The sequence below is a fragment of the Pelmatolapia mariae genome, linkage group LG4 (assembly GCF_036321145.2).
Source record: "Pelmatolapia mariae isolate MD_Pm_ZW linkage group LG4, Pm_UMD_F_2, whole genome shotgun sequence".
In the NCBI taxonomy this organism is placed as follows: domain Eukaryota; kingdom Metazoa; phylum Chordata; class Actinopteri; order Cichliformes; family Cichlidae; genus Pelmatolapia; species Pelmatolapia mariae.
The window spans coordinates 34,516,762-34,529,793 of NC_086230.1; the positions used below are offsets into that span (position 1 = coordinate 34,516,762).

Consider the following 13,032-nt stretch of genomic DNA (forward strand, 5'->3'; position numbering starts at 1 on the left):
GCTCCCTAAATGTTGCATCTCAGAATGTTCCCTGAATGTCGTTTCTGTAGGATCTCTAAGAGAACTCTAAGGAGCCTTCAGGGAACGTTCCCTAAAGGTTTGCAACCAAGCAGCTGCTCTCTTATGGACATTCTAGGCTTCCGTTGCCTAGGTTACACTCTAACGTATTCATGGTAGCTCTTTCACTCGCTCCGCTGAAATCTGAGAAACGTTTATCGGAGTCCCGCCACTTCCTGTCACAAGCAGTTTTTTGCTGATGTCACTGAATGTCGTTTGCTTTCTGCGGTCTCTGGTTATCGGGTCACTTCTGGTGTGTACGCAGCTTCAAGCACCGCACTGACTTCATGTTTCCGACCCCCGAATCCTCGTCCATGTTTTTTCCATCTGTGTTGCGTGACTGTGTGAGCTAACTTTCAGCCGCGTTATCCAAAAGACAGCTCAGGGTTGAATCTGAAACCATACGTTCACTGAAATCCTCTGTCAACATCTGTCAACATCTGTCAACATCAGTCCATAGTTTCCTTCCTGATGTGAACTCCGTGTTGATGCTGGGAGTAGAAGAAAGATGTCACAACCTTTTTGGACTTAAGTGGAAAATTCACAGCGCCGTTCACATGGAGATCAGTCCACAGGCTGTTCGAGGCAGTCAAAAGCATTTAATACATGAAAAGTTGGGTAAAGCACACTGAAGCAGAGTTTGCAGTGTATTAAACCGTCTCTCAGGTGCTTTCGCTGCTTTTCAGTCTCATGGAAAACATCAAACAGCAGATTTTAAATCCTTTCCTGCTGCCGGTTTATCTGGATGACCCGTGCAGCTCAGACCTTTCCCTTTCAAAGTCGAGCGTGGAAGCTTCAGTCTGCGCGCCGGCTGTACGTCACCCACTCACCTGGAATGTGAACCTGCGGTGTGATGACATTTCCTGCAGCAGAGGAGCATGTCATTGAAGTGTGGATGGGAGGTTCACTTTGTAGACTCTGATTTCAGCTGGGAGTGTTTACAAAGTACATCTCCCTCTGTTTGGTGGGCGGGAGAGAAATCCTGCCAGGCCCTGCTGATTCCCACTAAAAGCCATCGATCTGCTCATTCCCGACCTGTTTTCCTTTTTTTAGCTGCAGCTCTTTGTGTCAAATGGTGGAAAGTGAGCTCGCTGGAGCTGAATACCAACTCAGACCGTAGGAGGCGGTTAGTACACGACTTAAATAAAATCTCTGCCCTTTCCAAATGGAAGCTTTTGTCTTTTGAAGGCACAGTGAAAGGTCGAAGTGTGAATTAGGCCAAGGTCCAGGTGATAAACTGTGAGTGCGCTCAGTAGGGCTGTAATGAGAACGGCGGGAGTGATGGAGTGAACTCGTGGCATCTGACGGAGACAGGAAAGCTCACCCCGGGAGAAGGGCGAGACAGAGACGGAGGATTAAACTATCGATCTTCGTACCTTCTGCTGTGCCGTGATCAGAGAGATCAAATCGAAGACCTGCTGTGAGACGAGTTTTAACGAACGCCATCGCTGTGGAGACGCGTCTGTTTGACCTCCTCCGTCTGTGGGAACATTTTAAAGAAACAAAAATCTATTTGTTTCTTTAATATGAGAATCTTGGACTTACGTTTTAGTAAGATTTGAGAAATGTGCAGTAATTTCAACCCTTTCAGGATAAAACTGTGGCCTCTGTAGAGGACAGCAGGACTACAGGAAGCAGGGATGAGGTGGAGGAGGGTCAGATGTTAGGAGGAGGAAGGTGAAAGTTCAGAGGAGGTGGATCTGTGGCAAAATAATTACGCCTGAAGTCCTGCAGAGGGAATAATCTGCACCTTCTGCATCCTTGTTGCATACATCTTGGCCCACAGTCCAGAACAGCCAGGGATCAAACCACCAACCTTTAAACCAGGGGTGTCCAACTGCAGGCCTCAAGGGCCGGTGTCCTGCAGGTTTTAGACGTGTCCTTGATCCAACACAGCTGGTTTAAATGTCTTGAAGTTCTCCAGAAGCCTGGTAATGAACTAATCATTAGATTCAGGTGTGTTGACCCAGGGTGAGATCTAAAACCTGCAGGACCTGCAGTTCCCCACCCCTGCATGGCCTCCTAAGACAGCCTTCTTCACCTGCTGGTTCAGGCTGAGAGTAAAACCTGTGCTCCAGGTGAGGCTTGAACTCACAACCTCAGCATTGCTCTGCTGAATACTGTCATATAAGTACCACGCGCTAACCGATTGCACCACTGGAGCATCAGCTGCACTGGGCTGACCTGAAACTGTCTGTCAGGCGATCATCTGATGGCGTTTGAGCCTCTGATGATGTGGGACTGTGCATAAAAATGTCTGAAATACATAAGTCGAATTTTAATGCCACACTTTAGATAAAGCCCTTGGATTAAAGCTGCGTGTCTGCACTTCAATCACAGCTGATGGTTTAAAAGCTGCTGTGGTGAAGGACAGACAAAACTGCAATAACACGTCAGCATTCAGACGCTCGCGCACCAAAGTGCTTCACAGCAGACAGATCTGACAGCACTGCCTGTGCCCACTCCCACAGGTCACATGGGTATTGGACTCTGCTTCATTGCCACTCTTTGCTTTCATTGACACACATGAAACTGTGACAGATGTGAAATCCTCACCTGTCAGGCCAAAAACAGCATTCCTGCCTCACAGCGTGGCCTCTTCTGTGGAAATAATGAACAGTGCTCTAGACGCAGTCATTATAAATCTGGCAGCCTCACACTCAAAGAGAACACACAGGGCTTCCATGTCACAGCAACTCTCTGGTTCCCGGTTCAAGAGCGTTCTCACCTGTGTGAGCCGGTCTGCAATATGAACTCTGAAACACCTGAAGTGAAACCATCAAAGCGGCTGAAGCACCAAAGCCCTGCAGGAGAAACTGAAGCTCCGAAGGGAAATTAATCCAAAGCGTCTGATGTTAGCTTCACATCAGGCAACTTTCCTCAAGTGTTCAACTTCTTTCTGCAGCAAGAGTCCTGACAAGGACTAGAAAGAGAGAGCAGATTTCTCCTGTATTGGCTTCCTGTTAAATCCAGAATTCAAAATCCTGCTCCTCACATACAAGGTCTTAAATAATCAGGCCCCATCTTATCTTAATGACCTTGTAGTACCATATCACCCTATTAGAGCACTTCGCTCTCACACTGCAGGCTTACTTGCTGTTCCTAGAGTATTTAAAAGTAGAATGGGAGGCAGAGCCTTCAGTTTTCAGGCCCCTCTTCTGTGGAACCAGCTTCCAGTTTGGATTCAGGAGACAGACACTATCTCTACTTTTAAGATTAGGCTTCAAACTTTCCTTTTTGCTAAAGCATATAGTTAGGGCTGGACCAGGTGACCCTGAATCCTCCCTTAGTTATGCTGCAATAGACGTAGGCTGCTGGGGATTCCCATGATGCACTGAGTTTTTCCTTTCCAGTCACCTTTCTCACTCACTATGTGTTAATAGACCTCTCTGCATCGAATCATATCTGTTATTAATCTCTGTCTCTCTTCCACAGCATGTCTTCATCCTGTCTTCCTTCTCTCTCCCCAACCAATCACAGCAGATGGCCCCGCCCCTCCCTGAGCCTGGTTCTGCTGGAGGTTTCTTCCTGTTAAAAGGGAGTTTTTCCTTCCCACTGTCGCCAAAGTGCTTGCTCATAGGGGGTCATATGATTGTTGGGTTTTTCTCTGTTGTTGTGATTTGGCGCAGAATCACAAACATGGTTTCACAGGCTGTTGTAATGTAAGCTGTCAGGTACAGAGCAATGATGTCCAGCATAAATCGAGACTAGCTCAGATAAACCTCTGCTGAAGTTTATTTCATGGTTAAGTTTTACATACATGTGTTTATGAGGGGTCAGTGTTTTTCTCCTCAGGCACGGAGACTGTGCAGATAAGACCACCAGCTTCATGTGAGCCGAATACACACTAAAGACTCCACACGCTGTAGCTCATATACCTCTGCAATGAGGTGATATGTGTGTGTGTGTGTGTGTGTGTGTGTGTCCCTCTGTCTGCAAAGGCGATAGCTCGAAAACATTTTAATGAATTCTGATAAAACTCTGTGGGCGTGTTGAGCGAGCTCATGTTATCAATCATTAAAATTTCCCTTCCATCCACCGAGGTCAACGTCCTGATTTATTGGTGGAAAAATGATAAAAAGGCCTTAAAACGTAGAAACTGTGATTGTTGTGTGTTGTCAGCATGTAGAAAGCACCGTATAAAGATTTAAAGCGAGCCCTGATAACGGCTCGCAATTCCATATTTTCCCCACTGACAGGAAAATAAAGGGAAATGTTCCCAGTTGTTCCGACACGTACGGGGATGATGAAGAGCTTCAGCTGTTGCTTACAGGTCTGCAGTTAATAACTATAATAATATAATAATTAATATAATTATAAATATAATTTGTTATATTATGAAGACATAACCAGGTCAGAGGGTGACATCATCACACTGAGAGATCATTATTAAAAAACAGTTTCGCCTGCTTTACGTGAGCGTTTACACTGCGACAGAATCAGGTTCAGCCTCAGTGTGGAAAAACGCCTCCTCCACATAATCCTGATGAAAACAAGGCTGGGAGACTCTTCTTCTTTTCTGGGGTTTATTGGCAGCTGGCAATGGTGTGATGAACACCTGGTGCTGAGTTCAAATCTACATGTCCAGTAGCACATTCGTTGCTTTTGTATTTATTACATTCATACCCAAGACAAGAAATTAAAGCACAACCCTAAAACTTTCATTTGTTTAACCCGATGAAAAAACCCAGAGGATCTTCAGGGAACATTCCCTAAAGCAGGGGTCCCCAATCCCAGTCCACGAGGGCCGGTGTCCCTGCAGGTTTTAGATCTCACCCTGGGTCAACACACATGAATCACATGATTAGTTCATTACCAGGCCTCTGGAGAACTTAAGGACATGTTGAGGAGGTCATTTATCCATTTGAATCAGCTGTGATGGATCAAGGACACATCTAAAACCTGCAGGGACACCGGCCCTCGTGGACTGGGATTGGGGACCCCTGGTATAAAACATGGATGTTAAAATGAAGCGTAAATGCCTTAAACCCTGCTTCTACCTGTAGGCCACCAGGTGGCGATGGCTGTGATTGCAGAAAGACTTCCTGTGCTGTGAGAAACCAGCTTAATGATGAGTTAGTTCCATCTTCATCGTCCTCTGCACACGTGCAAACCATCCCAGGCTAACCCGAGTTGTCACATGACGCACCTGACACGACTTCCCTGATAACAGTGTAATCTTGTCCGCAGTGGGAGAACGAGCAGCTGCACAGCCTGGAGGAGCGAGGTCGTCTTCTCCTCTCCCTTCAGTTCCTGCCTCCGGTCAGTCTGGAGGATAAAGCCGTAGAAGGAGGAGGTGGAGGTGAAGGTCGTCGCAATGGCGGTCTCTGTGTGGGCGTGAAGCGCTGCGCCCACTTGGCAGCCATGGATGTTAACGGATTCTCCGACCCCTACGTGAAAATGTAAGAGCTGAGCCCCACATGTGTGTGTGTGTGTGTTTGTGTGTGTGTGTGTGTGAGTCCAAGACTAAATTCATTTTCCTTTGAAATCATGAACGGCGCTGTTCATTGGCTGTGGATGGGTCTGATTTAGACCAATCAGTTTGTGTATCAGGCTGTTTGTTTCAGATGTGAAGCTTTAACACGGAAGTCTGTGGGACTGACTCACTGCTGTCTCTGCTGGACACTAGAGGGACTGCAGGTTTCATCTTTAGCTTAATTTTTATGTCCCAAAGGTGGAAAAAGATCTTAGCCATAACCTGCAGGGGGCGCTGCAGTCCTGTGTTCATGCTGTCTTCCGCGTTAAAAACCTTTTTGAAGAATTTTACAGATTAAGCGATCAAAGTGAAGACAAAGCTCAGAGTTCTCCGAAGGAATCAGACCAGAACAAGTCTTTTTAAACTGATCTGAACTGCCGATCATTATAAAGAATTCTTCTGTAAATATATTTTGTATAACGAAACAAAAGGTCTTCATTCAGACACATTAAAAATAATTTTTCAGTTCAGTGTTACTTCTAATCAGTGAGAGGTTTTTAATTCCTAATTTGTACCTAATTTTTTGCATTTCCAGCCAGATATATTTATTTAAAGAAGAAAAGCCATATTTTGGAGATATTTTGGCGTGTTTGGGCAGTGAAGTGACTTTTTGTGGAAAAGCTTCTGTTAATGTTTCAGCAGCTCAGCATTTTGGCCGTTAACCAAAAAGATAATGGTCTCCCCGAGTAACTGTTTAAAAGCAGGAATGGTGAGTGGTGCTGGTCGGCACGTTGGTCCAGAATGGAAACAAAGATTTCTTTGTTTTTTTCTGCGGTTTCCTCCCTGCAGCCATCGCTGAGGACTTAACCCGACACTTCTGCCTGAAAAAGACAATTAAAAGCTGGAGTTTCGCCATCTTATTAACTTTTGCAAATCAAGGAAGCAGTTATTGTTTAAAAGCTCTGTCTGTTTCCTGGCAGGAAGGATAATTAGCGTGAAGGAGAGAGCACTGCGAGTGGCGTCTCGGCTCTGTCGGAGGGAAACACTGAGCTTAAAGCTTAAAGCTTCTCCTCTGCTTTTGTTTCCTCTCGAGGGACGCTCGCTTTGAAGAGGATGACAGTTGTTGTTTTTTGTTTTTTCCTGTTGCACGCTCGCTGAATACAAACGGAGACGCAGCCGGAACAACCAGTCGGCCGAGCCCGCAGTGAGCGAGCACAAAGAGATTTATGAGATTCATAAGTTTTAGTGTGGACTGACAGCCAGCCAATCATTTTACACTTATCATAAGCTTTTATCTGAGTAGCCTTTTTTACAAACACAGGAACACCAGCAGTAAAACACAGAAATAATTCTCTGACTGTGGCTCCGTTTTCCCCCACAGAAGTTTGGTGGCTGCAGCTTTCTGTCCGCTCAGTGTTTAAAGACTCCCGAGCCCACGGGCTCACGGAGGATCGGGACTTTTTGACAGCGAGTAATCCAAACAGGGCAGATGGATTGTCTCAGACATCCTCGTGGCTGAAGTTTGCTCCGTTTTCTGCGTGTTCTTCCTGTCAGATGATGCCGTTTGTCTCCGCCCATCAGGGACCCTCACCGTCCTCCACCTTTGCTGTGTTCCTATTGTCCTACCCACTTTGAGAACAGCTCACACAAACGCTCCACAAAGGCAAACTTCCTCCAGCCTGTGAATACCTGGACCAGCAGCGTCACTGTGGGGAACGAGCCCTCCTTCGGGGACGTAGAATTCAGGTCATGCTAGGGTTAGCCCGCTCACTGATGACGACCATTACATCTCTTCCCATCATATCAGATGCTGCGTGATGCCACTTATGGAGTGTCCTTTGGTAACAGTCCTGTTTGAGATTTAAGAAGTCCTGGTTGGGAGGTTTGAAGCAGAAGTGTTAGGTTCACATCCCGATAAAGATCGACTTTTGCTTTTCCCGCACTCACAGTTTCTCCTCGCCTTCAGCTGGCTGTTCTCCGTCTGTACCAAGGTTATTATCGTTAATGAAAACTAACGAAATAACGAAAACTAGAAGTGAAAAAACATTTTCGTTAACGGAAATAAAAATAAAAACAAGACTTTGCAAAAAAAGGAAAACTAACTAAAACTGTAATGAGTGTTCATAAAACTAACTAAAATTAACTGAATTTATAGCGAAAATGTGTTTAGTTTTCATTGATGTGTGTGTGTCATACAATAGTCGAGGGTGAAAATGAAGTGTAGTTTCCAGGTTTTTTCTTGCTGTGTCTCATTATGCCAGCAGGTGGCAGTACGTTAGTCGAGTCGTCTGTGTCGCTGCTCCGTCCACGCGCAGAATCACGTCAGCAAAAGTCGGGAGAAATCGCCAGAGTCCAATGTCGGATTACTTTGAATATGATTGTATTTTAGATAAAGCAAGTGTCTTGTAGTGGAAAGAGACAAATTATGCGGGACATTTCTAAAGGGAAAAAAATCCCACAAACCTTAAAGTGCACTTAAAAAGCTCACACAAGAAGGCTAAGCTAGCTTACCTTGAGAAGGTAAGGGAGCACACTCAACCCTCATCCCCAGAAACAGAAGCTAACCCCGGGCAAGGCAGCGTGATGCATCCCGAGACAACTCCACAAAAACATTAATGCAGTGCTTCCAACAGCGAGCCGGTGGCTGCTGGTTGGTCAATTCGCAGGAACATCACAAGCGAGAGGAAGCGTTGGTGAATATGTTTATTGAGACTGGGATATCTACACAACTGCGTGAGTCAAATGCCTTCAAAAGGTTTAGCAATTCACCCGGTGCTGCAAGAGTTAATAGTCTCATTGGGGCCCAGATATATCTTTTATAGTTGCCTGGTATTAATAGTTGTTCATCTGCCCTCATTATTTATTTTTTTAAAGAACCCATAGGTTCCCCATAGTTGGGAATGTGAGTTGTCTGTCTCTGCGTGTTAGCCCTGCGACAGACTGTGACCTGTCCAGGGTGCAGGGTATGGTAGCTGGAATAGCAACATACTCAAGGATAAGCAGAAGAGCAGGACTGATATGATGAAACTGGGATTTTGTTACACTTAATTATTGCAAACACGACTAAAACTATAACTGAAACTAATCAAAACTAAACTGAAACTGAAACTAAGGATTTAAAAATAAAATAAAAACTAAACTAGCAAACAAATGGTAAAAACTAATTAAAACTGATATAAAATTGAAAATCTGAAGTTAAAACTAAATAAAAATAAAAACTAATGAAAATTGCAAAACTATTAAAACCCTGGTCTGTGCAGCCCCTCAGAGCATCCTTTTACCTTCTGCTCTAAGAGTTCGGGGCATGATTAGGTTTGGGTTAATCACTTCGCAGTCAGCACTGTAAAACTGACTCGATTATTTCTGCATTACAGCTTCAATAACGATGACTTCCAGGATTTCATCAGACAGCAGCATGAAATTCATCCTGCGCAGAGCGACTGTCGCTTCGGGCTCCCAAACACTCGTTTAATTAAGCTTCATTTACAGTCTGTGACTTCAGATCGCTTTGTTTTCTCTCATTAATGCATTTCTTATTAACAGCAACCACACACAACGGAAACATTCACCTCCTCTCCAAGTCACTGATATGATATGAAACTTAAATTGAAGCCAGTGTGTAACAGCAGCCCAAACAGAGGAACTGAACGGTTCTGTTTAATTAGCTGAATTCAGTCTTTATTTATTTATTATCCCCTTACTCAGCATTCACAGGACTTTTGTTGTTCAGATGAACACCAGGTACCTTGGTGTTCATCTGAACAACAAACTGGACTGGACTCATAACTCAGACACCCTCTACAGGAAAGGGCAGAGCAGGCTGTACCTGCTGCGGAGACTCAGGTCGTTTGGAGTGGAGGGCCCACTCCTGAAGACCTTCTATGACTCTGTGGTGGCCTCAGCCATCTTTTATGGTGTGGTCTGCTGGGGCGGCAACATCTCTGCTGGGGACAGGAAGAGACTGAACAGGCTGATCCGAAGGGCCACCTCTGTTCTAGGATGCCCTCTGGACCCAGTGGAGGTGGTGAGTGACAGGAGAATGGTGGCTAAGCTGTCATCCCTGTTGGACAACATCTCCCACCCCATGCATGAGACTGTGACAGCACTGAGCAGCTCCTTCAGTGGCTGCGGCACCCACGGTGTGGGACGGAGAGATTTTGCAGGTCTTTCCTCCCCACTGCTGTCAGACTCCACAACAAAGACTTTTGCAGCTGATCAAACACACAAACCCACACATGTGCAATAAGACTAAGTGCAATACTCATTTCTGACAAAGTTGTATTTTTACTCAGTTGTATATAAAATTTGTATTCTATTTTTATCCTATTGTATATTTTATTCTATTTTTATTCTACTGTATATAGTATTTTATTTTATTCTATTCTGTACAGTTGTGTACAGTATATTATTCGTATTGTATTCTAATTTTTGCTATATAACTTTTGTACTGTCCACTTCCTGCTGTGACAAAACAAATTTCCCACGTGTGGGACTAATAAAGGTTATCTTATCTTATCTTATCTTTTCCACTGAAACTTTAGTGCTCTGCAGATATTTCTGTATATTAATAGTTTCTGCAGACATACATATTGATGTTTCTCCTCCTTTTCTGCCTCTGCTGTCAGATACCTGAAGCCCGACATAGAGAAGAAATCCAAGCACAAAACGGCTGTAATGAAAAGGACCCTGAACCCCGAATTTAACGAGGTAAGATCCCCGCAGCTGCTCCCCTCGGCCGAATGGCAGCGAGCTCTGCCCTCACACAGCAGTGCTGTTAACAAGCTCGCTCCATTCACCTCAGCGGTTAAAGTTTCATTTATATCCGGTCTGGCTCGCCGACGCCATCGCTGGAGGATGAATCTCCTGCATGTTGTTTTCCTCTCAGAGGAAATAACTCTTGTTTCTCCCTCATCAGCGGATGATAGACCGACTGTGCTTCTCTGGCACTGAAATGAGTTTTTCTAGGCCATGCTGGTGATGGAAAAAAATCAAGTGTAAACACTATTTCCTAATTTTATGGAAGAAACTGTAAAATGTATTGCTTTGAAGTATCAATAGATATTGGTAGAAACATTTTGGTGAGGAGAAGACTTTGGTGAAGTTATTAAAAAAACCCAAACTTAGAATATGTGATTTAGGTGTTTACAGGCATAAAATTCAAGCTTAAAAGTCCAGTCATGTGGTGGTGGCCAATTAATCAGGGTATTCCAGGTTTAATCATGGTAAAGACCCTGCAATAATACAGAGAATCAATAACATTAACAATCACACAAAGCCCTGTGAGCAAGTACTTGGTGACAGTGGGAAGGAAAAACTCCCTTTTAACAGGTTTTAACAGGAAGAAACCTTCAGCAGAACCAGGCTCAGGGAAGGTTGGGGGTGAGGGGAGGAAGACAGGACAAAAGACATGCTGTGGAAGAGAGCCAGAGATGAATAAGTTTCCAGCAGCATTGTCTTCCAGTTCCTCCTGAAGCACTTCAAAGCCAAACAAGGTCTCTCTACCAAGTTCCAGATGTATCCCGGGTTCACTTTGTTGACAAAGACAAGGTGGGAGTGACAGACTGGTCTGAACAACGCCACAAAGACGACTTTTCAACACTGAGAGATGAGAAAAGGTCGGAAAACTAGTTTGAGGTGTTGACTTGGCCTCTGAATTCCCAAGATCTCGATCCCACTGAGGAACTGTAGGGTGTGCTGGAAAAATGAGGCCGATCCACGGAGGGCAGAGGACACCTTCAGAAGTCCGCAGAGTTCTCGATGGGTCAGAGCGAGGAGGATCTATAACATTAGGATCGGTGGATCTAACCAATCGGTGAATTTTAGCTTCCTGATGGGGTTGGAGAGTCTGGCTGCCTCACCTGAGCTGCAGGTCCACCCACATCCCTGCATCTGTTTCCTCTTGTTTCTGTGTTCACTGCAGGAGTTCTTCTATGAGATCTCCCTGTCAGAGCTGGCCAACAAGACTCTGGAGGTCACAGTGTGGGACTACGACCTGGGGCGCTCCAACGACTTCATAGGTGAGCGACCGATCAGCCCCATCCACCGAGACTCGCCTGAACCCTGCAGCTTCTTGGGAAGTTGTCAGAAATGTGTTTTGTACTTGCGTGGAGTGTCTCAGTAAGTTTAACAGGATCGTCGTCCTCTGGCTCAGCTGTGAAAAACTGCTGTAAATATTCATGAGTCTAACACATGCTGCTGATTAGTGTGTTTAAGCTTATCACTGCATATTTATCACAATTACCATCTGGATTACTGACTTAATTCTTTTCCTCCATTTTCATAAACTGTTCCTACTCTGTTAGTATTCTCGTGTTTGTCCTCAAGTATCAGAACAAACTCAAACAGCCAGAGAGGACAGCTGAGGTGAGACTGTTACACTAACTGCAGGAAGTCTTCCTGTGCTTCCTTCCTGTTGTTCAGGTGGCGTCTGTCTGAGCTCAAAGTCCCAGGGCGACGCCCTCCGTCACTGGACCGACTGCCTGAAGAACAAGGGCCAAAGGGTGGAGCGGTGGCACATCCTGACCAATGAGCTGCCGCGAACCCTCAGCCACGACTAACCCCGAGCAGCGGCGTCCATGCATGCAGACAGTCGCTGCCGATGTTCACAGAGATTCTCGGGGTTTTTACAGCACAGACGTGAGCAACTTCAGCACAGGAAACGGCGGTAACTTAATAGACGAGTGTATTATAATATGAGCCACCATGAGAGCAGGGCGAGGCCGGAGCAGCATGGTGGTGTGCCTTCATTACTGATCTGTAAGTCATCTGGAGCAAAGAGGCCGTTGGGTCCATCCGCAGCATCACATCTGCACTCAGCATCAGGTCACAAAAATACGTAACAGGGTCAATCTCCCGACTCATGAAGGGTGGAACTCTCCGATGACGCGATATGACAAACAACATTTACAGAAACTAAGGGGCTGGAAGAGGCGTTAAAATCAAATTAAAACAAAAACCTCAAAAGTCTTGAGAAAAGTTGCAAATTTGCCACAAAAAATTAACGTTTTGTAAACGTTATTATTATATTTGACATGTTTTGACAGTTTTTCATGAACCTTGTTTTAAATTTTACTTAATTATTTTGTAAATCTGCCCATTTTCATAAAATTTGTGTATTTGTTTCTTTTTTCTTCTTTTGTTTGTTTGGTTTTCTTATATTTTCATATCAAAAGACTTTTGTCTTTGTTTTTTTTTTTCATTCTTATTCATACATTTTCTGTTTCCTCTTGAATTTTACTTTTTTTGGTGAAGTTTAAATTCTAGTAAATATACAATTTTTTCTCATATTTTTTTCTGTCTTTTTCTTTAGTAATTTTATATTTTCTCTTGTAAATTTGCCATTTTTTCTCTCATAATCTCGCTCCTCTGCCGAGCCCCTTAGTTGTGATTTTTGCCCTCTCTTGGCCTAATTCGCCATCATAGGAACTCATCAAAGTTAAGAGAAAATGTGTGGAATTTAAGACTAAAATGGATTTGCATGTTATTTTCCTGTGCATTACGTGTCTGGTGCTCTTTTAAAAAGTAAAAACGAGAAAGTCAAGCAGTAAGAATATCTCTGT

General features: G+C 44.4%; 1 protein-coding gene and 1 non-coding gene across 2 annotated transcripts in view; one reads left to right on the forward strand and one right to left on the reverse strand.

Annotated features, from left to right (window-relative positions):
• Positions 1-12,190, forward strand: part of doc2a (double C2-like domains, alpha) — a 51,913-nt gene extending 39,723 nt beyond the window's left edge. Inside the window, exons 7-10 of the mRNA XM_063470895.1 lie at positions 5,248-5,459; positions 10,099-10,180; positions 11,394-11,490; positions 11,894-12,190. Of these exons, the coding sequence (XP_063326965.1) occupies positions 5,248-5,459; positions 10,099-10,180; positions 11,394-11,490; positions 11,894-12,030 (528 nt within the window). The 3' untranslated portion in view covers positions 12,031-12,190. The remainder of the gene's footprint in view (positions 1-5,247; positions 5,460-10,098; positions 10,181-11,393; positions 11,491-11,893) is intronic.
• On the reverse strand, positions 2,128-2,221 carry trnai-uau (transfer RNA isoleucine (anticodon UAU)). Its single transcript has 2 exons — positions 2,184-2,221; positions 2,128-2,163 (listed from the first exon to the last, which is right to left on the reverse strand). It is a non-coding gene; the product is annotated as a tRNA-Ile (tRNA).
• Positions 12,191-13,032: the final 842 nt, after the last annotated feature.